At 39.0% G+C, this 23,589-nt stretch overlaps 2 protein-coding genes across 6 annotated transcripts in view; both read right to left on the bottom strand.

The window, feature by feature from the left end:
• slc5a9 (solute carrier family 5 member 9) overlaps positions 1–7,305 on the bottom strand; it is a 49,750-nt gene extending 42,445 nt beyond the window's left edge. For 3 of the 5 annotated variants that reach the window (XM_051403279.1, XM_051403282.1, XM_051403281.1), the window contains exons 1-3: positions 7,173–7,305; positions 4,598–4,716; positions 3,488–3,559 (exon numbers count right to left, since the gene is read on the bottom strand). In XM_051403279.1, the coding sequence (XP_051259239.1) occupies positions 3,488–3,559; positions 4,598–4,716; positions 7,173–7,194 (213 nt within the window). In that variant the 5' untranslated portion in view covers positions 7,195–7,305. Of the gene's footprint in view, positions 1–2,383; positions 2,767–3,487; positions 3,560–4,597; positions 4,717–7,172 lie in introns of those variants that run through there. The other 2 variants (XM_051403284.1, XM_051403283.1) reach the window with 2 other exon arrangements.
• A 2,018-nt stretch (positions 7,306–9,323) lies between these two features.
• Positions 9,324–20,329, bottom strand: ndufa11 (NADH:ubiquinone oxidoreductase subunit A11). The gene is made up of 4 exons (XM_051403421.1): positions 20,193–20,329; positions 15,126–15,218; positions 10,707–10,829; positions 9,324–9,533 (listed from the first exon to the last, which is right to left on the bottom strand). Exons 1-4 carry the CDS (start codon positions 20,317–20,319, stop codon positions 9,421–9,423), a joined length of 456 nt encoding a protein of 151 aa, XP_051259381.1. The 5' UTR covers positions 20,320–20,329; the 3' UTR covers positions 9,324–9,420.
• Between the last annotated feature and the right edge of the window lie 3,260 nt (positions 20,330–23,589).

Here is a 23,589-nt window from a genome sequence, read left to right as displayed (position 1 = left end):
CAAACTGCGCAAACATTACACAGTGCAGGCAGACAATTCGTCAGGAGTGTCAAGGAGAACATCTGGAATGTTCTTTCCAAACGTTACCAGGTACAGTCACTGACATGTATTACTATATGACAATTAATCATATACACTAATGGTTATTTATTGTCAGTCACATTTTCTCCTAAATTTGTTTTGTTTGTCCTGCATTTTAAACTTAAGGATGATGATATTCAGGCATTCCTGGAGGAAGCCACTGTGTTAGATCCCAGATTTAAATCTAAAATGGACAGGGATGAAATCTGGGACAGGGTCAGGGCATCAGCAGTGGCAGCAAAACACAGAGGCAGTTGAGAAGGTATTTGAATTTGACAATTCCTTTAGCATATTGCTGTTGTGAGACCTTTTCTTCTTGCTCTGTGGTTCTTACACTGTAAATTTCTTCTCAAGCTGTCAGAGCCAAGAGAGACACAGGGGCAGGCAGAAGAAGAGGATGGAGAAGAAGAAGAAGAGGAGGACTACGTAAGTTTATTGTAGCTAATTGTGATGAATGATGATAGATGGCAGGGATTATTACACTATTTAATTTAAAACTAAACCTTGTGGTTATGTCATAATTTCAGACGCCACCTGTAAAGCAGAAAAAGAGGACAGCCCTAGAGGAACTTTTCGAAGAAGAGGACAGCCAGCTCCTTTCCACGCAGCAGCAGCAGCAGCAGCAACTGGTCTCCACAGCCCGGAGAGTGGATCAAGAAATCCAGCTTTATAGAAGCCTTCCTCCCATTCCAACAAAAGACAGTGCCAGTTTCTGGTGGTGGAAGAAGAGTGACACATTGCCAGTGTTGTCAGCTCTAGCTGAGAAGTATCTCTGTGTCCAAGCATCCTCCACCCCTTCTGAAAGGGTGTTCTCCACTGCTGGAGACACCCTAAGTCCAGAAAGATCTCGTATCCTTCCTGAGAGGGCAAACATGATAATTTTTCTGCACAAAAATTGTTAATTGATAGTTGTGGTCTTATCTTTACAGAAGACTTCTTAGTATTTTTTATGGCAGTTGAATTTTGTTTCAAGTTGAATCCAAATGAGCATTATTAATATTCTAAAAGGCACAAGCTCTTCCTTGACTGTTTTCAGTTTTTACTTTTTATGGCACATAATGGCAGTTGGGCTTAAAGCCAAACATTTATTTTTTTGTCTGGACCAATAACCAATACTCTGTGCTGTGTCTACTAAAGCGAGTTAATACAAACAGACAAATTTGTACTTATTCCCTCACCCAATGAGAATCGATAAGAGAATCGATAAGGAATCGGATCGATTAGCAATATCGATAATGGAATCAGAATCGTTAAATTCTTATCAATTTCCATCCCTACTCTCCAGAGACTGGTGAATGTTTGGTGGGTTTGCTGTTGTTACTCAACATGAAACTTTTTGGAAAATCTGACCTCTCTGCACAAGCAGCTGAATTAGTGGCACTTACAGAAGCCTGTAAATTGGCTGAAGGAAAAACTGTAAATATCTATACTGATTCACACTATGCCTTCGATGTTGTGCCATTCTGATCTCCATTGCCATTTCAGTGAATAAATGTGATGTACACACATCAGATTTCCACAGGAAACTCTGCAGCTGATGCTGCTGCCCAGTCTGCAGTATTCCGTATTTTCTATGGGTCCACTATGAGCATGGCAAAATGGCCCTTCAGGGCCACCTGGGGCCCCTTTAACCGATATGCATAAAAATTGGCAAAAAAAAGCAAGTGGTCGCCATATCCCAAATCCAACAGGAAGTCGGCCATTTTGGATTTAGCCGTCATTTCTGCTGATTTGCACACGTTGCATTTGAACAAACACCTCCTAGGGAATTGACTGGATCGACTCCACATTTGGACACAGCCATCTAAAGACATTCACATTTAAAAGTTGTGCTATTTACGACATTCCGTCGAACGGCGTGGCGTGGCGTGGCGTCGAATTTCAACAACTCGCCGCGAAAAAGGAAGTTGTCATAACTTCTGCGTACATTATCCAATCTCAATGAAACTTCACGATTGATAAGAGTCCCGTCCTGAACACGTCTATGTGATAATATTCAGTAATAGTGACAGCGCCACATAGTGGTGAAAGGAAATGTCATTTTTATACTTTTATGTATATCTTCCAGCAGACTGACCAGATCCAGCTGAAATTCTGTCAGAACTCCCTTAGGATGATGACATCGTGTGAATCTTAAGAATTTTCGAAGAACCACGTTGCCATGGCGATATTGTGAAATTTACATGTGGTGGTGTCATGGCTCTGCTCCCCTCCTGCTCCCTTTGCTCCTCCTCCTTCCCTGTGTGTGTGTGTGTCTGATGAGGGTGTGGCCTCTATTCACCTCACCTGTGTGCTGTCTCACCTGCGCTCAATCAATTCATCAGCCTCAGCCTTCAAGAACCCCGGTCTTCTTCCCATTCATCGCCAGATTGTTCAGCCAACTTAGTGGTAACGTTCGTGGCTCCCTTCAGTGTTTAGCTTACAACTATATGTCCTCTTGTGATCTTCCTGCGCTAGCTCCTCCGTCTAACCATTTCTCTCCTGTGCTCCAGGAACCCTTGTGTGCAGTCCAATTTCCAGAGTCAGCTCTCCTGTGCCTCCGTGTCTCCGGTCTCTCTTGCCATTTCACCTGTCTGTTCCTGCCGTGGCCGCCCCTCATCCCCCCCGTGTGTGTGTGGAATAAAGACCCTTAAACCGTCCATGGTCTGTGTGTCTGCTCTTGGGTTCAGTCAACTAGCCCTGACAGGTGGTCCGCATATTTTACGGCAGCACGTGCTGCGGCCGCAGCACACGCTGAGTGTGACTATCGGGATTTCCCATGATGCACTGAGCTCCTCTCTTCCTCTCTCTCTTTCTGCACTCATTCATGTCCCATTAATGCATGTTACTAACATCAAAACAGAAGAAGATGAAATTAAAATTCTATGTTAAAACATTATTCTGATTGTGTCAGAATAACTGTTCTGTAATGTTAGGGTAGGTGTAAATGGTGAATTGTAAATGGGCTGTACTTAAATAGTGCCTCTCCACTCTTAAGATAAGATAGACTTTATTGATCCCACACTGGGCAAATTCACACTTCTTTCCACTCAAAGCACTACATGTCACATGCACCCATTCACACATATTCATACTGTTGGCAAAGGCCGTCACAAACAGACACTAATTCACACACAGACGAGACAGTATCGGGTGCAATTTGGGTTTCAGTATCTTCATCAAGGACAATACGACATAAAGCAGGGATCAAACTTCCACCCCTCTGATTACTGAATGACCCGCTGTATCTCCTGCCATAGCCACAGCCATAAGAGCAGCCAAACTTAACTATTCAGTACTAAACAGGATTATAATTCAGACAATAGAACAGTACAGTATGTTTACATGGCCATATAGAATGTAGCATATATATATACAGAACTGAGAACAAAACATTATGCACACCAGTCAGAAGTGTGTTACTTACAGGCCACCAGGTCATTGAACGTCCAGCCAAGAAGTACCCCCCCACAGTGCTGCGATTGGCTCGCACTGATGACTATAAAAGAGCCAAAGATAAATATCAGGTTAGCAGTACACATAAAAACAACCCTGAAAACTGATCAGAAATACTTAATAATTAGAGGACAGTCAGCAGCCTCTGATATGACCGCAGACCAATGGCAATGGCTAGTTCACCCAAACCGCAAATCTGTTTTTCTCTGCCATTGTTTTATAACATAAAACCTAATGTTCGCTAGCTGACACCTATTCAGCTCTAATATCAAATAGTCTATTTAGAACGTGTCTCTGAAAAGAATGTCCACATAAAATTCCTTAAAAGGGCATCTACTGTACTCATATTCAATATTCTATTTAAATTTAGTTCATTTCTAAAGTTAACAGAGAAAGCTAAGAAGTCGTTGGCAAGAGCTTGGTGATATTAAATGCTGCAGACAGACTGAGCTTGCCTTCTTGCTGTTCCAATATCCAATCCAATATTATGTAGTGTAGCTTAAATTTATATGTGAAAAACAATGGCAGAGAGAAACAGACTTGACATACATTTGGGAGGCATTGTTCAATGCTAGGTGTGTAGTCATGTCAGAGGCTTCTGAGCGGACAACAGTTCCAGTGGAGTGACATTTTCTCCTGATTATGTAGATTTTATGTAAATGATGCTCTCCTTGCCCTCTCCCCTCATACCTTCCTCTCTACACCAACAGTGACAAAGAATTGAAATTGAAAACCACTGACAAAGTGACAGACTTGCAGTAAGATGAATGGCCCCCTTTCAGTGAATAAAGACAGACTAAAATAGGACTTTTTTTCCCAGTGTTTCAATGCTAATGTCTCCCTTTTCAGTTCAGGTTTTGTTTTCAATGCCAAATGTTATTTTCAATGCCAAAATTCAAAGTCACTTTTCAAGCCCATTAATATCCATAGTTTAGCATAGTTCTTCTCAGAATGTTTTAGGATACTAGCATTTGTGGAATAAAAAAAATGAATTAGTTAAAAATGGCTTTGTTAAGTGTAATCTTGCAGTACAATATCATGAACACCACCTAAAATTAGTTGAGTCACTTCTATTTCTTACCCATATTCCAACCACCATGACAAAGATAAAGTAGACGACAACTACAGCGATGTCAGCAGCTTCCAATTTGAGGCTTGTGCTGGGAGGTGCCGCTGTTATGAACCCAGGGGAGCTGCTGCCTGCATGCCAAGTACAGAATATAATTTTGCTATCGTAGATTTTCTTTCTAGAGGAGGCCAAAATGTCAGCAATGTTTCCATTGAATGTGTTAGTGACAAATTAGTTCTACAAAACATATAGTCCTGCCATTGCCAATGCAGCACAAAAGGTAGAAGAATAACATTGTATTATATATTTACTTTTACTTAAATTTATCATGTTGCATAATGTGACAAGAATGTACAGATATCACCCTTATTTCAAATTGTACACACACACACACACACACACACACACACACACACACACACACACACACACACACACACACAATTAAACACAAATTAATGTGTTGACTGTTTTCTTTTCAATTTGGCATGCGGTGCGGGTCGTCCCCTAATCAGAAATTTGTTGGTTCGATCCCCGGCTTCTCCTGCCACATGTCGAAGTGTCCTTGAGCAGGATACTGAACCAAATAGCTCGCTAAATGTGAATGTGTATGAATGCGTTAGTTCATGTTTGATGGGCTTTGCCATTGCTGTGTAGTGTGCGGCATGTAGTGTAAAAGCGCTTTGAGTGGTCGGAAGACTAGAAAGGCGCTATACAAGTACAGATCCATTTACCATTCCATTTACCAATATAATCTAAGAATAAACTCTTTTACCATTTTGTTACCTCAACTTGCAACAGCCTCCGTAAGTGGGATCAAGGTAAAATGTCATTAAGGAGTGCAATAAGTACAGCTCCTTATGGGGGACTACACAAATGGTGAAGGGCAGAAAGTTTTATCATCTTAAATAAGTAAAAAAAACTAGGCTGCAGCCTTAGAGTATTCTACTGATTATTCCACTGATTAATCAAATAATCGGATAAGAAATACTTATTGCTTATTGCTTTATTAAAGCAAGAATAGTAATAGAGCAATAGTAAATATACAACAGACAATAGGACGGGTCTTTGGCTTCAGAGTTTCCTTTAGGATTTGATTCAGCAGCGGAGGAAAGGCTTCTGTTGTAACCCCACTAACATGGAGTATTTTCAAAGTGGGATGTTAGTACTTTTACCTAAATAAAGGATCTGATCCTCCACTTCTGGTTTAGCACATACACAGCCTAAATGCATCTGTGCATTACTGGCCGAAAGCCTTCCCCTTTAAAAAAGTAGGGCTTTTTGGTATCCTGTGCCGGTTTGTTGTGGGAAGTGAGTCCAAAGACAAGATCTAAAGATTGTAATTCAAAAACAAAATACAAAAAAAAAATCTAAAAGAAATAAAATGTGTTTTATCTTTCAGTGAAACTTTTTTCAGGGCCAAGACAATTTTTAGTTTGAAGTGTTTTAATGCCAATTTTTACTTTCAGTTTAGGTTTTGTTTTCAATGGCAAATTTTTTATGTTTTGTCATCGTTATAGCTTCATACAGGGGCCTGACCCTGTATTTATTGTGTCAGATAGTGTGTGGTTATTTGATTCATTTCAAACTTGTTTAGGAATATGCAATACTAAAGCACATGAACATGTAAAAATGATCACGGCATGTACAAAAATTTACATGAATGTTGTTATTGGATTACTACGGGCCTGGCAACTACAGTCACCCTGTACTGAAGACCATAGACTAGTGCCTGCTTTTAGTTTAATGGCAATCTCTGCCTGTCATCAAATAATATTGAAAATAAAGAGCTTTGGCCTAGTTACTTTTCTGTTGAAAGGAAACACTGAAATTGTGCAGAAACATTTATATTCATATTAAGTGCTGTAGCCTTAATTATGGAAGTGCAATTGACTAACACTTGAAACGGACAAGACAATGGAAGTATTTTGGATGATTTTTTAAGCAGTTTTTGTACATAGTTACAAAACTACAAGATGACCATAACAATTCAATTCAATTCAATTGTATTTGAGTTATCTCAGGACACTTTTCAAATAGAGCAGGTCTAGACCATACATAATAATTATAATAAACAATAGTTGCAGTATGGGCTGACGTTAGATGTTATCCGTGTTGGATAATTCATAGCACAATGCTTCACCGCCATTATATTGGGGTGGTAGCAGAGGTCTGGGGATCTGAAAACATTTGGAAATGTAATTGAAACTATCTGCATACTGTAGATAACACAAGGTTTAAACAGACACTTCAAGATGTTTTTGACCACCTATGTGGCCTTGTATTCACTTAACTGCTTTATTACATCCATTGGCCAATAGGTCCTCATATCAAAGTTCAGCATGTCTTTCTGTCCACACTGAAGGTAAAATGATAATACAGGCAGGCTGTAATGCTCAGTCCCGTTAAGAGTTGCTGAATTAGCTGTTTTAACACATAGTTATCTGTGTCATTTATAGTTCGTATTTTTGCTATGTTCTTGAAAGTAATGTATAGTCTACCTTGTATGTGCCATAAAGCTTGTTGTTGTTGTAAAAAATAGTTGTCCAAACAGCCTATGAGCATAAAAGTTAAAGAAGGTTCAGACCTGTAGTGAGACTATCCAACATGTTGATTCCAATCTTCCAGAACGTCTTGACTTCTTACAGGCTTCCAGTGTTCTATTTATGAGCTTTTCTGACTCTGTAAGAGCATTAACCGATCCGTGTGAGTCAGCCTGAAGCTTAATTATTAATCAGTTTGTTACTGTTAAACTTCACTGGTTAGCTATAATCTCTTGGCAAAGACTGGCATAAAGGGGTGTAGTTGGATTCCATATTTAATGCTAGTAATATGCTACTGCTACTTAGATTTGTATAGCTAAGTTTAAGTCTAGTCTGGTATGGGATTCAAAGTGTGTAAATCTCACATCAAGCCGTATACTATTTTAAAATTTCAATAAAGAAGCATCCAAAGGTATTTTATTTTAGAACTTTTTTTCCTGTGGTTTATGACAACATGTCTGTGAGGTCCTCAATACACAGGGTGTATACAGGCGGCTAAACACCTTTCCCTAATCATGGCTCTGAAGACCATTATGTGCTTTCCAAAGTTTATTGAAACAAAGTATGGGTGAAACTGTAAAGAAATTAATTAATCAATGAAAGTTCTGGGTCCATTAAATAGGTAAATTAAACAGATTTTAAAGGATAAGCATAATCCCCTGAATATTTAATATGATTTGTATGGCGCCAATTCATTTTTACTTTTTAAACAGAGCAGGTCTAGGCCAAACTCCTTATTACTTACAGAGACCCAACAGTTCTCACCATAAGCAAGCACTTGGCGACGGCAGAAAAGAAAAACTTATTTTTAAGAGGCAGAAACCTCAGACAGGCCGTCTGCCTAAACCAGTTTGGGTTGGGGCGGGGGGGTCAAATCTGACCTGTGGCCCTTTGCTGCGTGTCATCCCCTCTCTCTGCCCCCCTTTCCTGTCTATCTTCAACTGTCCCTATCAAATAAAGGCAATAAAAAGGCCAGAAAAAAACAAAACAAAGAAATGACTGATGATGATGAGAAATGGTAAATGGACCCATACTTGTATAGCGCCTAGTCGGCCAACCACTCAAAGCGCTTTCTTTTGGCCTTTTATTGCCTTTATTTGATAGATACAACTGAAGATAGACAGGAAAATGGGGCAGAGAGAGGGGATGACATGCAGCAAAGGGCCGCAAGTCAGATTCGTGTATGTAAAATCTGTATTGAGATTTGTAATGTGTAGACAAATCTGTAAATGCATACATACATATTCTGAAAAGTCAAAGGAATTGCTTCATCTGTGTAGTGGACTAAGGTTCTTGCTCTCCTGTATCTCTGGTAAACTACCTGTTCAACTAGCCAACTTCCATAAACAAGCCCTTGACACATGGAAGATTGCTTTGAAGCAGCAAGGCCTCAGGGCAACAACTCAAAGCAGTGACACATCACATGGAGATCATTATATATTTTGGGGGGAACTGGACTCAGGCCACAATGCTGCCTCCCCGGTGTACTAGGTCCCCTGTGCAAAGAGCCAGTCTAGACCCACTCTATTTTAAAAGTGTCCTGAGAAAACATTTTTGATATGAATTGGCATAGGGGGTGGCAGTGGCTCAGTGTGTAGGGACTTGACTTTCCCACAGACAAAAATATGGAGTGTGGCCTGGTAGCTGGAGAGGTGACAGTTTCACCAGGTGCCCTTGAGTTCTCTCCCTGTTGCATGTCCACAAGTGCATGAAGTGTGTATTTCAGCGTGTGGGTGTAAGAACAAAAAAGAATTTCCCCAATCGGGGCTTAATAAAGTATATATCTTCATCTTTCAGCATACTTAGCAATATGGATGCACATCACTCAGTAAATAATAACCATCAAGTATTCAGTCAAGCCATAGTATAATTTATATATTTTAGACTTATTACCAGGCAGCAGAAAAATAATAATAATATTCACTTAATATTCTATAGAAAATATTCTGTGGAATAAGTATTATTTGTATATACCTCATTCTGTTCTGTATATACCTACTAATTCTTTGCTGTAAATGTGTGAATATGCATAAATGCACTCACTGATAATAAAATCATTAGCTTATTAGCTGTAAAAATAGTAAATGGTTAACTGCCACTTTAGAATACATTTGAAAATGTCTTAAAATTATTTAGTTTGACCTTTCCTAACTATGACACTCCTGTAATTATTGTTTTAAACAACTGAGATGAAATCAAGTAAATGGAAGTTTATTGGGTCATTTTCACAAGAACTTTATTACATGAACTCTTTTTACAACATATAGTTAAATCTTACAGGCATTTTCCTCCTCATAGTTTAGGGGGTCCAACTAGCTTCCAGCCCTCCATCTTGCCAACTTTTGTAAAGAAGGCCAGTGTACCCAGGCCCAGACACGCTGACGTACCAGTCATAGCACTGTGGGCTAAGGATAAACACACAGACACACAGACACATGGACACACACACACACAGAGTAAGGCTTCAGTTAGTTATGTCAGCTGAATTTTACACTAACTTTTCTCTGCTATAAAACAGAAATAAACAGTAGGGGAGAGTGGGGTAAGACGAGCTAACTAATATATCTGCATATATTTCAGGATGTTGTGCATCCCTTCAAACAAACAGAATGAGTGTAAACATAACTGTTTCGATAATATAGCATGTCCAAAAAAAGCGGTCTCGTGTCTCAACTTACCCTGTGTGTGGGGTAAGTTGAGCATAGGAGTGGGGTAAGTTGAGCCGTATCCCTACTGCCTACATTTTTTGGAAATAAATATCTAACCACTTTACCCATGTGGTTCTTATATTCACAGACTCCATGAAATGATGCTTTCCTCCTAAATATTTGGTGTCATGATCAATGTTTTTTACCATTTACTAGCAACAAGGGGTGGCTCAACTTACCCTATGGCTCAACTTACCCCACTCTCCCCTACTTAATTAATCAATTAGTTATCACTTTATTTGTTCTCAAAGGGCAATAGATTGTGTAGCAGTAATGGTACTCTGTTTTTAAATGGCAAAAAACAATACATATTTCGTCTTCTTTGTAACAGTCAAACTAAAAATATAAACCCTGTCAATTATGGAAAACGGCCCCATATCTTTTGCAATGTCTGTCATTTTTTTTTTACCTTTTTCATTTTTATCTCACAGATTTTAATCTGCATATATTTGTACCACAATTTAACTATCTTGCGATGTATCATAACATTTCTAAATCAGACACCATCTGAGTAGGGGTTAGTTGAAAGCAACTATAACAATAATTTGCTCCTGTTGCAGATCTCTCCAACTGATGGACATGCTGTACTTAATTTGAATGTATGTGACAATGTAGACTACTGGTACCTTGGTATCCTGATGGTTCTTACCTCCATAAAAGGCCCTCTTCATATACGCTATCAGAAGGGCCTCTTGTGATAACTTATTGGACATAAGGATTTTGAGGGTGTTTAGCCTGATTTATACTTTTGTGTCGTAAGGGTCAGGGTAAGGGCTTAGGGGCCATCTGATAAAAAAAACTGTCTCAAAGCTGCTCTGGGAGTCCAGAGGAGCGGGAAGAAGCAGAATTAGCTGATGGACTGATGCTTACTTCTGGCTCCCAGGAAGATCCCAGAGGCACAACCCCCGATAAAGTAATTCAGTGGGTCATCTGGGGCTTCACGAGCCTGAGCACTAAGACACGTTGCCATGCCAAAGATGGCTCCCATGACAGCTGGAACAACACAGATAGAGACCCATATTAGCTTTACACAATTTGATGCAATTTGTGGAATCCAAAGATCAGTACACATTTACACAGTGAAATATCATTGTTCTAGCTTTGTACTAACATCAACCACACTGTGAAGATATTCTACTACAAATGCATTCTAAACCTGACAATGGATTAGGTTTAGTATTATAGCAAACTTGACTTAAATTAAAGCTGCAAGCAGCGTTGGGCGGGACCTCGCACTCCACGCAACTCGGGGCGTGATGCGGCCGCGTCGCGTGCCATCGTTACACGTGCGGACCAAGACGTGAAATTTCAAATCAGCTCAAAATCGCCACGCAGCGCTTACTTCCTGTTGCCAGTAGGTAGCGCTATCATTATGTCTTAATATTGTCATGTAGACATGTTCAGGGCGGGACTGTTATAACACACGTGAAGTTTCATTGAGATTGGACCACGTACGCTGAAGTTACGAGGACGTGTTCAGGGCGAGACTGTTACAAAATATATGAAGTTTATTGGAGATTGGACATTGCACACTGAAGTTATGAGTGCTGTTTTATGGCAAATCGGCTGAATTCGACAAGCCTAAACGCACTTTTCATGATAGTAGCGCCACCTAGTGGCGGACCTGAAAGCGACGCATAGAATATAAAATTTTTCACCAGGCCTGACCACTTGGCCAAAATAATAATAATAATAATAATAATAATAATAGGGAAGAAGAAACGAAGCAAAAACAATCCAGCGGTCGCTTGCTGGAGGTCCCCATTGTTTTTGCTTCGTTTCTTCTTCCCTATTATTATTTTTAACACTTTTGATTGCGTTTTTGCCCCCCTGAACATATACGAAAAGTCAATTTTATTTGGCAAAATGGTCAGGCCTTACTCTGGCAAAAAGAGTAATTAGAACATTTGTGAAATTTCAAAAAATAAGAATTCTAACTTCCTGTGGATTTTTCGTCAAAAAAGGAAGTGGACCATTTCTCCACATTGGTATGTCCGATTGAAATCAAACTTGGGTCCTTAGTTCCCCATGTCTTCCTTAGGCATCGTGCACAATTTCAGGCCATCGCCTCTAGTTGGCGCTCTTTAAAATAAAGAAGTTTATATCTCCATAACGGCACGTGTGATTGAAATGAAACTTGGTACAATGCTTGCCCATGGCTCCCTGAGGCTCGCTAAAAAATGTGTCAATTTCGCATTGTATTTGAACAAACTCCTCCTAGGGAATTTATCAGATCTGCTTCAAAATTGGTCAGTACAGTCAAAAAATGGTGCTGATTAAAAGTTGTGCTATTTGTGCATGTACATTAAAGGGCAAGTCCGTGGCGTGCCCTCAAAGTTGGCCAGGTTGAATCAAATGTCAAACTGTGATGCCATTTCCGGCATTTTGCAATGATTTTCAGTATTTTTAGGGACCTCGCAAGCGACTGATGGAGGTCCCTATTGTTTTTGCTTCGTTTCTTCTTCCCTATTATTATTTTTAGCACTTTTGATTGCATTTTTGCCCCCCTGAACATATACGAAAAGTCAATTTTATTTGGCAAAGTGGTCAGGCCTGGTGAAAAATTTTATATTCTATGCGTCGCTTTCGGGTCCGCCACTAGGTGGCGCTACTATCATGAAAAGTGCGTTTTGGCTAATAACTTCTGCATAGTTTATCGTACATTCAAAAAACTTATATCCACGTGTTCGGTGAATGGAGTTGAATCTTCCTATATAGGCCCCGCCCACTTCCGCCTATAATTTTATAGCACGAAATGTCCTTAAACTAAATTTCGTGTTCCTCCCACACGCTTTGTCCGATTCGCACGAAATTTTTCACCTAGCACCTGGGGACCGCCTTGGCAAAAAGAGTAATTTGAACATTTTTGAAATTTCAAACAATAAGCTCGCTATAAAATTAGCACTTCCTGTGGATTTTTCATCAAAAAAGGAAGTGAACCATTTCCGCCGACTTCCGCCTATAATTTTATTTCGTTAGAGCACGGAATGTCCTTAAACTAAATTTCGTGTTCCTCCCACACGCTTTGTCCGATTCGCACGAAATTTTTCACCTAGCACCTGGGGACCGCCTTGGCAAAAGAGTAATTTGAACATTTTTGAAATTTCAAACAATAAGCTCGCTATAAAATTAGCACTTCCTGTTGATTTTTCATCAAAAAAGGAAGTGAACCATTTCTCCACATTGGTATGTCCGATTGACACCAAACTTGGGTCCATAGTTCCACATGTCTTACTTAAGCACTGTGCACAATTTCAGGCCATCGCCACTAGGTGGCGCTCTTTAAAATTAAGAAGTTTATATCTCTACAACGGTATGTGTGATTAAGATGAAACTTGGTACGATGCTTCCCCATGGCTTTGTCAAACTGTGATGCTATTTCCGGCATTGAAGGGGCTTCTGTTTTAACTAACTCCTCCTACAGATTTTATCAGATTGACTTCAAATTCGATCACTTCAATCTACACACACTGGTTATCAAAAGTTGGGCTATTTGTGACTGTATGTTTAACCGTGTCCCCGTGACGACGTGTTGAATTCCACCGATTGGCCATCAAACAGATGGTACTCATATCTTCAGTGTACAGTCCCACCCTGAACACATCCTCATAACTTCAGCGTACATGATCCAATCTCAATGAAACTTCACGTGTTTGATAACAGTCCCACCCTGAACACATCTACATGACAATATTCAGACAGTGATAGCGCCACATACTGGTAACAGGAAGTATCACGTTTTATACTTTCATGTTCTACTCCTCGATGGATGATCAGATCTAGCTGAAATTTACTTATAAAATGCAAAAAACACATTGTTGATGATATGTGTTGACTTTGGTGAGGGGTCTGTGGGGTGGCAGAAAATTTTGATGGACCGCCACAAAACACGAATTCGCTATAACTTGAGTGTACATTGTCCAGTCGGCTCCACACTTCAAATGCTTGATAACATTCCCGCCCTGAACACGTGTACATACATGAAATGACCGTGCCAGTGACGACTTGTCGAATTCAGCGGATTCGCCCTAAAACAGCACTCATAACTTCAGTGTGCAATGTCCAATCTCCAGTAAACTTCATATATTCTGTAACAGTCTCGCCCTGAACACGTCCTCATAACTTCAGCGTACATGGTCCAATCTCAATGAAACTTCACGTGTGTTACAACAGTCCCGCCCTGAACTTATTAAGACATGGTGATAGCGCCACCTACCAGCAACAGGAAGTAAGCGCTGCGTGGCAATTTTGAGCTGATTTACGTGAAATTTCATGTTTTGGTCCGCACGTGTTACGACGGCACGCGACGCGGCTGCAGCACGCCCCGAGTTGCGTGGAGTGCGAGGTCCCGCTCAACGCTGCTTGCAGCTTTAATTTTATTTTAATTTACTGTTTAATTCCCCAATTAACTTTTATTTATCCAAGGCCAAAGTGGCCTTGTCCTTACAATTTCTTAATTCCGAATGGCCCGCTGACCATACACAGTCCAGCCACTGGTTGAGCCACAGTCTTACACCTACTCTTGAATTTGAAAATGTAAAATGTAAATAAAGTTATTTATTTTGATATGTTCTTCAGAAAGCAGAGTTTAAGTGTGATCAGCTGTCTGCAGTCTTTGCTTCGTTTGTGTGTGTAAAAATTGATTACAGTATTGTTTATATAAAAACACTTTAACCTCATCAAGTAGTATATACTGAAGCCTTTGATTAATTTTCACAATTTTAACAAATTTAACAAACATCGTTTTAAAAAAAAGAACTTAAAATTAAAAGATATGCCAACAACTTTTCAAAATAGTTGTATAAACACTATAAACTGATATACTCAAAATATTTAAGTATTCAGAGAGATATTTCTCAAGTGTTCTATCAACAAAAAACAAATGAGTTACAGCAGTTGTTTTAGCTATGCAACAATATGGCGGTATATGAAAATTTCATATCACACAAATTATATTAAATCTGGTATACTGGTTCATTAGGTATATCACCCAGCACTACTTCTTGCTATCAGTCATATGTACAATAATGGATTAGGAGAAATTACTAGAGTGAGATATATCCCAAGCTATGCAAACCATTATCCTGTCTTTGTAAAGACAATGATAAAAAAGATATTGCCTGGTCTCAAGGCTGGTTCTTCAGATTACTTTGAATAGTCCACCCATGATTTTAAGCTATTGTTTTACGGTAGACATTTTATGAATATAGTACCATCAATTTTAGTTTGAAAAAGTAAACAGTTTGCCTTCACAGCTGAAAAGGGTTTTTGAATAATAAAAATATTTACCCATAGGAACTGTTGCGTTGGTCGTTCTCTGTAGTGCTGCCAATGCAGAATCAGGTGGGAATGCCACTAGATGATAGGCTGAACCAACCAGGCCTGAAAATACACATACACAAAAAAAACACAACCAAGCAGACAAATCAACAAAAAAGTCACAATTCTCATCTAGGGCTAACTATGGCATCACAGTCCTTTTTGATGCGATTCTACCGTACAGTGAGTATTAAATGGTAAATGGACCTGTACTTGTATAGCGCCTTTCTAGTCTTCCGACCACTCAAAGCGCTTTTACACTACGTGCCACATTCACCCTTTCACACACATTCACTCAGTGATGGCAAAGTCCATCGAACAGAAACTAACATTCATACACACTCACACACCGATGCACGGCATCGGGAGCAATTCGGGGTTCAGTATCTTGCTCAAGGATACTTCGACATGTGGCACCAGGAGCCGGGGATCGAACCCACAACCTTCCGATTGAGGAACGACCTGCTCTGCCTCTGAGCCACAGCCGCCCCGGGCTGTGGCTGTTGAGGACTGAACATTGGTTCTCTTATCAGATATTTGTCATATTATTAATGATTATTTTGTAAATTACAAATTGTATTTCATTCAGACAAACTTGATCTTGTTTGTGGGCTCAGTCATAAAGAGATGCTGGTACCATATGAAACTAAATTGGCACAACATTGGTACCAAACATGTCACGCTAGCTATCAGGAAGTAGGCTTAATAACGCTCCAAAGTCAGGCAAAATTTTGGCATGGCCATTTTCAAAGATATCTGAATGAACCCCTCCCCTTTACAGACATGCCCACTATATTCTGATCCCATGCAGTTTTTTGCACCCAGTATAAATGTGTCATTTGTTTCTAGTGTATTTAAATATTTATGCATACTCACTAAACAGTATTAAAATTGCATTGGGTATGACTGGAAAGCTGAGACTCTTGTGGATTCAGTGAGCCCAATTGTATTCATGTGTGATGATGCTGCATAGTAGCCTAGATATCCTTGTATAGCCTCGAAGCATCCAGAGGAAGGATGGCTTTTCTAGCTCTATTGACAAGAAGGTTTTTTTCTAGCTATTTCTAGAATTTTGCACCTTGGAAATGGCTATCATATACTTCTATCATTTAATTAATCTTCAGGTTCACACCTCTCAGATGACGTATACCCCTTCTATGTAGTGCACTGTTGACCTACTATCTACCCCTAAAGATCTCCTGCCCACCCAAAAACAAGGTATAATTTGGTCTAATATGGTAGGGAAGGGAGGACTGGTTTTAATGCAACAATAAACACTTTCAAAATATTGAAAATATATTAAATAGAGTTTGTACTCTGGATGAAATACAAGAGCAATGAATGGTCTAGTTCATATCATATACAAGCAGTTTTAAATGGCCGTTGGACGGGATGGGACAATATATACGATATTATCACGTATCACAATAAAAAACACTAAATAAATGTATCATGGTGAATTTCAATTAACGTGATAATTGTGAATCAGAATATTTGTGAATATCCTCACATGGCTTGATCTGAAAAGCTGTCTAGCTCGCCATCATGCAGTCCTATATTGATTTTCTGATTTATTTTATACAGGGGGGAGCCTGTATCTTTCCAACATGGAGACATGGTGCAATAAGTATGTGTTTCTTAATTAAATGTAAGGTAACGTGATTCCATTATGTTTTAGTGCCATTTTAAAAGAATTAACTATATTTTCATGATTATTGTGAATAATATCATACATCGCAATGATTTTGGTTGAGATAACCATGACATGAAATGTTCATATTGTCTCATGCCTAACAGCGATACATAAGGCCTGCCATCAGAGAGGGAAAGATGTAATTATCATTTAAATGAGGAGTTTCTTTTTCTTTAGAAGTCTTCATGAAAAATTATTCTAATTCATCTAATAAACCATAACCCCGTTCTGTGCCATCTTCACTGTGCGAGAGAACATACCGAATTATTCGGTAAAAAAGCTCAGTAAAGTAGCAGCGCAAACAAGTTAGTCTTGAATAACTGATACCAAAAAGATTGCATTTTTGTACTTTAAAAAGAAGCTCATACCCTGTCGTTTTTACACACCTGACGGTACAATAAGCTAAGCTCTAGTGATCAAAGATGGGTGATTTAATATTCAATAGCTCTGTCTTAACCAAATCTAACTGACATCACTGTTGTTAACACAAACAAACAACAGTTCTGACTCTTCAAATGTTCATTTATTCTTTATAGTTCATCATTTAAGTTAATAAAAAACAGAATTCAAAAATATACTATTATTATTATTGACCGCTAATTTCTTGGCTATAATTTAATTATTGAAGTAATAATAATAATAATATAAATTTCCCATTATCGGACGACTATTATATATTGTCTTCATCCTTGAAATCCTTCTCTTGTGAAACCAAAACATGCTGTTTATAAAACATAAATTATCTAATTAATTAATTAATAAATCTTAGGATGCACCACAGAGCAGCACAGGAAGTCATTCCTACCTGTGGCCATCAAACTGTACAACTCCTTCCTCAGGGTATCAAAACTCTGAGTCATTAGTCATTACCATCACTGGTGCTTAAATGTCTCTGGTTAATGTGCAATAAATTGATTAAGGTGCAATACTGGGGTCAATGTGCATTACACTGGATTATTCTGTAATTCTTGGTAATCATTTATAACTTCTGCAATACCACAATCTGTATTTTTCTGATTCAGATTCTTCAAGTGTGGATTGGGTTCATTGTTGTCCCTTGTGGTCGCTGGGGGGAAACCAGCCACTGCAACTGCAGTTCTCGCTGTCAAGTACCAGTGGGTGTTTTCCGCCTTCCAGCCTCAGGGGGGCACTGACCCCACTATTGCTTGGCACGCCAACAAAAGGCAAGACGACAAAGATGACTTGGGATAACGACACAAAGATGAGAAGATATGCTTCACCAGAAGTGCTTCCAAACTCGCTCTGGTGATCTAAGCTTTATTTTGAACTGTAATTACAATGTGGACAAACTCCCTGTTAAGTAGACAACTTTGAGCATGGGCTCTCATTTATAAGCACAATTTCTCACCTCACAGGTATCTAATTTGGAATTACAGAGATATTTTATATAAAAACAAGTCACTCTTTTTTAGAGTTGGGTACAGAATCAGATTCTGCTGGTGGGCCAGCTATTTAACGGAGAGGGGCGACTTTTCTCTTATAGAGAGTTTCTATCAACATAATATTCCAGTTACGCCACGAGAATTTGCAATTGTATTTGACGCCATTCCATCAGGCTCAATAATGTTTTTTAGAAATACTGGCAGACCTCCACCCACTTCTGTCTCCCTCACCGCTGTGGCTGAATCACCTGTTGGAAAAAATCTGTTTTTCTAAACTTCCTCGAAATAATAAGAACATTCGTGCCTTGTTTCAGAAAGAAATTGTATCTATTCCAAATGTTATGTTTTATTGGAACCGATTTGTAAATGACATTGACTGGAAAAAAGTTTGGATGATTCCTCACAGATACCTGATAGTAAACAAAGGGCCTGTCCTCATGAATACGTTTTTCTTGATTCCCGATAAATACTTTACCGTATTGGCCTCGCGTCCAGACGGATACGGCGTTTTTGGGGTGTGAAAACGGTATTTTTTGGAAACGGGTCCCAGAGTGGGAAAATCCGAAAATGACGGATTTCCCGGAGTCGTCAGGGCAGCGAAACAGATTATTTCTGAAACGATGACGTATTAGCCCCGCCTCTCTAGCCTTTAACCTCAGCCGCCGCCGCTAGATGTATCATGACAACAACAACAATGGCGGACTACTACTACTTGTTTGTAAACAGCGCATACTCCATGGCTTCTTTTCCGGTTTTAGTGTATTGGTGTGGCGGCATCACAGCGCCACATACAGGCCTGGCATATGTACTACAGCGTTTTGGGTCGTTGTCCGTGAATCCGTGTGGACGCAGATATTTCGGGAAACGACGCCGTGTATATGGAGATTTTTTTCGAAACATTGTATTGGGTGAAGCCGCGTATTCGTGAGGACAGGCCCAAAGTGTCGTTCAGAATAATTCACAGATATTACCCTGCTAATCATTACATGGTTAAATTTAAAAGAGACATCAATACAAACTGTTCTTTTTGTGAAGACTACCCAGAAACTGTTTTGCACCTCTTTTGGTATTGCTTACACACCAGAACATTTGGCAGAACTTCAGCAGATTCATCATTGACCATATTTATAAAGACTTTGCCTTATTGGGGGAGAATGTTGTATTTTGCTTTTATAGAAGTCAAAGTAAAGAAAATATGTACTTCATTATAAATGTATTAATTCTGTTGGCAAAATTCCACATTCATAAATGTAAATCAACAGTAAAAAATCTAATTTTGTACCTTTTCTCCATGAAGTTGTACATTATATTAATTTGATTTCTGGCTCCAACAACAAAAAGGCCATTAAAACTGTCAACATATGGTCATCTTTCTCTTTGTTATAGCATATAAGCTTCCCCTGGCAAAGCGTTACTTCACTTTGTTTGTATTTTATGTGTTTGTATCCTGTTATATAACGTTATATAACGTTATCTCTGTAAGTCACATCTGAACTGTAACCCCCTTTTTGCAATAAATAAATAAATAAATAAAAAAAACCCTAACCCAAAAATACTATTAGACTTACCAATCACCGTTATTTTAGCCCAGTCAAATAACGTTAGTTAAACTTCGGTTTCAAATGTCCTACAAGCCGTTACAAGTTAACGATACTCTTAATACCAGGCTTTATGTGGGTTTTTGGTTCTCTGTTAGCAGTAACAAAGGTGGTTCACATTGGTTGCTTATGGCTTCTAAAAAACACTGGCTCAAAACACGAGGTAAGTTAGTCAAATTTGCGCAAATAAAGCAAAAAAAAAAAGCTCCGTATAACCTGCTAGCTTAAAAGAGTTAGCATTAGTTAGCTTAAACATTAAAGCGAAATCGACAGTTAGCTTTCATGACCAACACGGGCAACACCGTGCATCTAACTTATATGTATTATCACTGCTGATATTTACCCAAAGCCGTGCCTAGTTTGGTTGTGATCCATGTTTTTTCCACACAGTCTGTGCCCTCTGGTAAGTCCCAGTACCCCATTTCGGACTCAGCAAGGACACACTGACTGTATTCTCGCGATAAACGCATTCCTCGTATATTTTGGCAGCTGGCAACCCAGTTGGTGCGATACCGTCACCTACTGGAATGGAGTGGGTTTTTGTGTTCTATATTTTTTACTTTAATTGAAGAAACATTTTTGGACAAAACAAATGTATGTCTCATAGGTGTTGTTTACAAGTCGAGGTTTTCAGAATAAAAAAGAAACCTTTAATTTCCCTCGGGATAAATAAAGTATCTATCTATCTAAAAAAGTGATGACAAAACTATGCATAAAGACAAAAAAGAAAAGAAACACAAAACAAACATAACACAAGAGGTCAATTTAGGCAGGCAATATATAAAAGAGGCTACATAAGTAAATAAATGTGGTCATTTTTTTGTATCAAGTTTTTAAATGTTAAAGTGTTTGAAGGTACATGTCCCTGGTAGATCACCTGGTGACATGTGCCCCATGTACAAAGGCTGTGTCACGGCCACAGTGGCCTGGGTTTGAGTCCAACCCTTTGTTGTATATTATTCCCCCCACTTTCCTATCTCTTTTCGGCTGCTGCTGTCAAATACAGCAAGGGTGTTTCCAGACTTTTTTGACTGGAGTGGCACAAGTGGGGCACTGACTGACTTCAACAGATAATGACACCCCACTTCTGCTACCAACAATTTTTTTGTATTTTTACAATAGTACTGTATGTACATAACAGTTTCTCAGATTCCATCAATTTGTTAAGTCAGGGATCTCAAACTCAAATTGGCATGGGGCCACTGCTGGTATTGTCATCTTGTAGAAGGGCCATTACAACATTTGAGTACTACAAGAAAGCATAACATTCTGATGCAAAAAAATTATTTTGACATCATGTCATGGGCTGGAGGGAGGGGTTTGGAGGGTCTGAAATGGCCCACCAGTTTGAGATCCCTGTGTTAAGCCAAAAACTCCCAAGAGGAGTTAACCAAAAATATCTGTGGAGTAGAGCTTTATTAACATGTCTTCTATAATAGAGAGATGACAAGGTCCTGCTTGCTGCAACACATCAGTATGTTGCCTGTTTTTTTTCATGGCCTGTCAACCAGGGCATTTGTTGGTCAACAAGCCAGACAGGGTCAATTTTCACAAAATCAGAACCCCGAAGGCATTTTGTGATTATTTATATTTTACAACATTTGTAGGGGTATTAAGGGGTGCTGAATCCAAATCTGCTGTATATGAAGCTCAAAGCTTCCCAAAATGCCTCAAAATTGAGAAATTAAAAATGGCTGCCACCGCCAGGCTAAAATCTATCTAAGTTTTCCTACATGGGCAATTCGATGCCATATTCAGATTTGAGAAGTAATGTGAAGAAACTGCTTAGATATTGCAAAAATAGTTGTTTTTAACAATGAATAATTACTTATTAATATAAGTTATTAATATTATTATTACTATTATTGTTGATATTATCAGGCTTCATTTACTTACTTTGTATTTAGTTTTGAGGTCAAATGTACAAACAAATACAAAAAGTTACAAACTTTAATTAAATGTTCACAGGTTTTCACACATGGGGAATTTAACATCCTGTCCTGATTTAGATCAAGTGTCAATAATCAGCTTGAAAATCACACAAGTATAGAGAAAAGGGTGGTCATTAGTGATAAAGAAGTTGTCAATCAAATAAGATCCAAAAGCAGGAAGATCCATGGGTCATGGTGATATTCATTGAACTATATCCCAGTAGAAGTTACAGTGACAGCTTATTCGCAGTCCTCTTCAATGTTCTAGCAAGTGTTGTCAAGTTTCCTGCAGTTGCATGCGTCTATACATTCCATGCGACTCATTCTGAATAGAATAGATTAAACAGAATAGAATAGAAAGATTACAACCAGTACAAGTACAGGTACATTGGAATACTCTATCAGTCTATCATATTTGTACATTCTTTTACACAATGATCAACATCAGCTAACTCAAAATACACATAACTGCAGCTGTAGCGTTGGCTGAGGCATCCTGTACACCCACAGAAGTGAACTCCCAGCAGGCTTTAGGCATAGGTGGCAGAGACATTAGCTGTGGCACTAATTGACCTTCCTTGTGCATCCATCCCATTTCATCCACTGGAGGAAGATCAGGATGTGATCAGGATAAAACAGATTTGTTGGTGGAATGTAGACTGCCGTTAGTTGCGGCCAGAGATGGCGGGATGGGCATGAGTTCATGCTGGAGAATATTTTCCAGGTCTACCTTGCGACCTGCTCTGTAAGCTGTGATGAGCCTTTGTAGAATCTGCCTGTCCACTTTGATGATGTTTTGCTTGTTCTTGGAAAGTTGCACGACTTCATACAAAGAGGCAAATGTTTTGGCTTTGTTCTTTCGAATGGGTGGCTTCAGATCCAAGTGCTGGTCACTATCTGGAGGTTCAGACAGACATTTGTCCTCAAACACATTTGTGCCTGTCCAAGGTGTTCTGCACCAAGCAGAGATTGTTGAATCTGGGGTGTGACCACGTCTAAGACAGTGGTTCCCAACATGTGTGCCGCAGAGGTATAGCAGGTGGGGTGGGAGGCCTTTCAATAGAAAAATAAAATTAAAAAAATCATGAAGGATTACTAAAAGGTATTGAATGATTCAAGTAGAACAATACCCAAAGACATTTACATTCAAATAAATTAAATGAAATAAATTTAAACAGTCTTTGCTCCAATCAGTCAGTGTAAAAGCAAGTGTGTTAAGTTTACTGACTTTGATGCTATCTAGCTAATCGCGCTAGCGTGCTAATTGCACTGACCCACTTTTGCACCAAAAAGTTTGGGTGGGCTGTGGAAGAGTTTCAGAATTTAATTTGGGCCTCAGCAGTCAAAAGGTTGGAAACCTCTGCACATAGATATATATACTGACTAGATGTCGCCTTGACTACTGCTGTTCATTGGAACGAATGCGTCAATAGAAACGCCATCTTGCAGCGGGGATCCACCCTCCTTTAAGCATTAGCATCAATCTAATGTTAGGCAAAGATCTAACAAAAATAAAATCACCATAAATAGTCAAAATCTCAAGCGATTTTTTAGTTTTTTGGTTTGTTCCAACTGACAGACGTGTATTTATGATCGAGTCCAGAGAAAATTTAAGCTTTTGATATTATCATAATCTACTTCAAAATGTAATGCCTAGTACTAGAAGGCGTAGTTTTATTATTCTTCCACTTAATAGTATGTGTATTTGCTTTAAAACCTGTATTGTACTCATATCTAATGACAATCACAAAAAAATCCGACCTAAAGGCTTCACAGCTCAATATTTCACGAAGTACCTTTTTGACGGCC

Source organism: Dicentrarchus labrax, unplaced genomic scaffold (assembly GCF_905237075.1).
Source record: "Dicentrarchus labrax unplaced genomic scaffold, dlabrax2021, whole genome shotgun sequence".
Taxonomy (NCBI): Eukaryota; Metazoa; Chordata; class Actinopteri; family Moronidae; genus Dicentrarchus; species Dicentrarchus labrax.
Note: the sequence above shows the minus strand (reverse complement) of the source record. Positions and strands in the feature narration are given on the sequence as shown.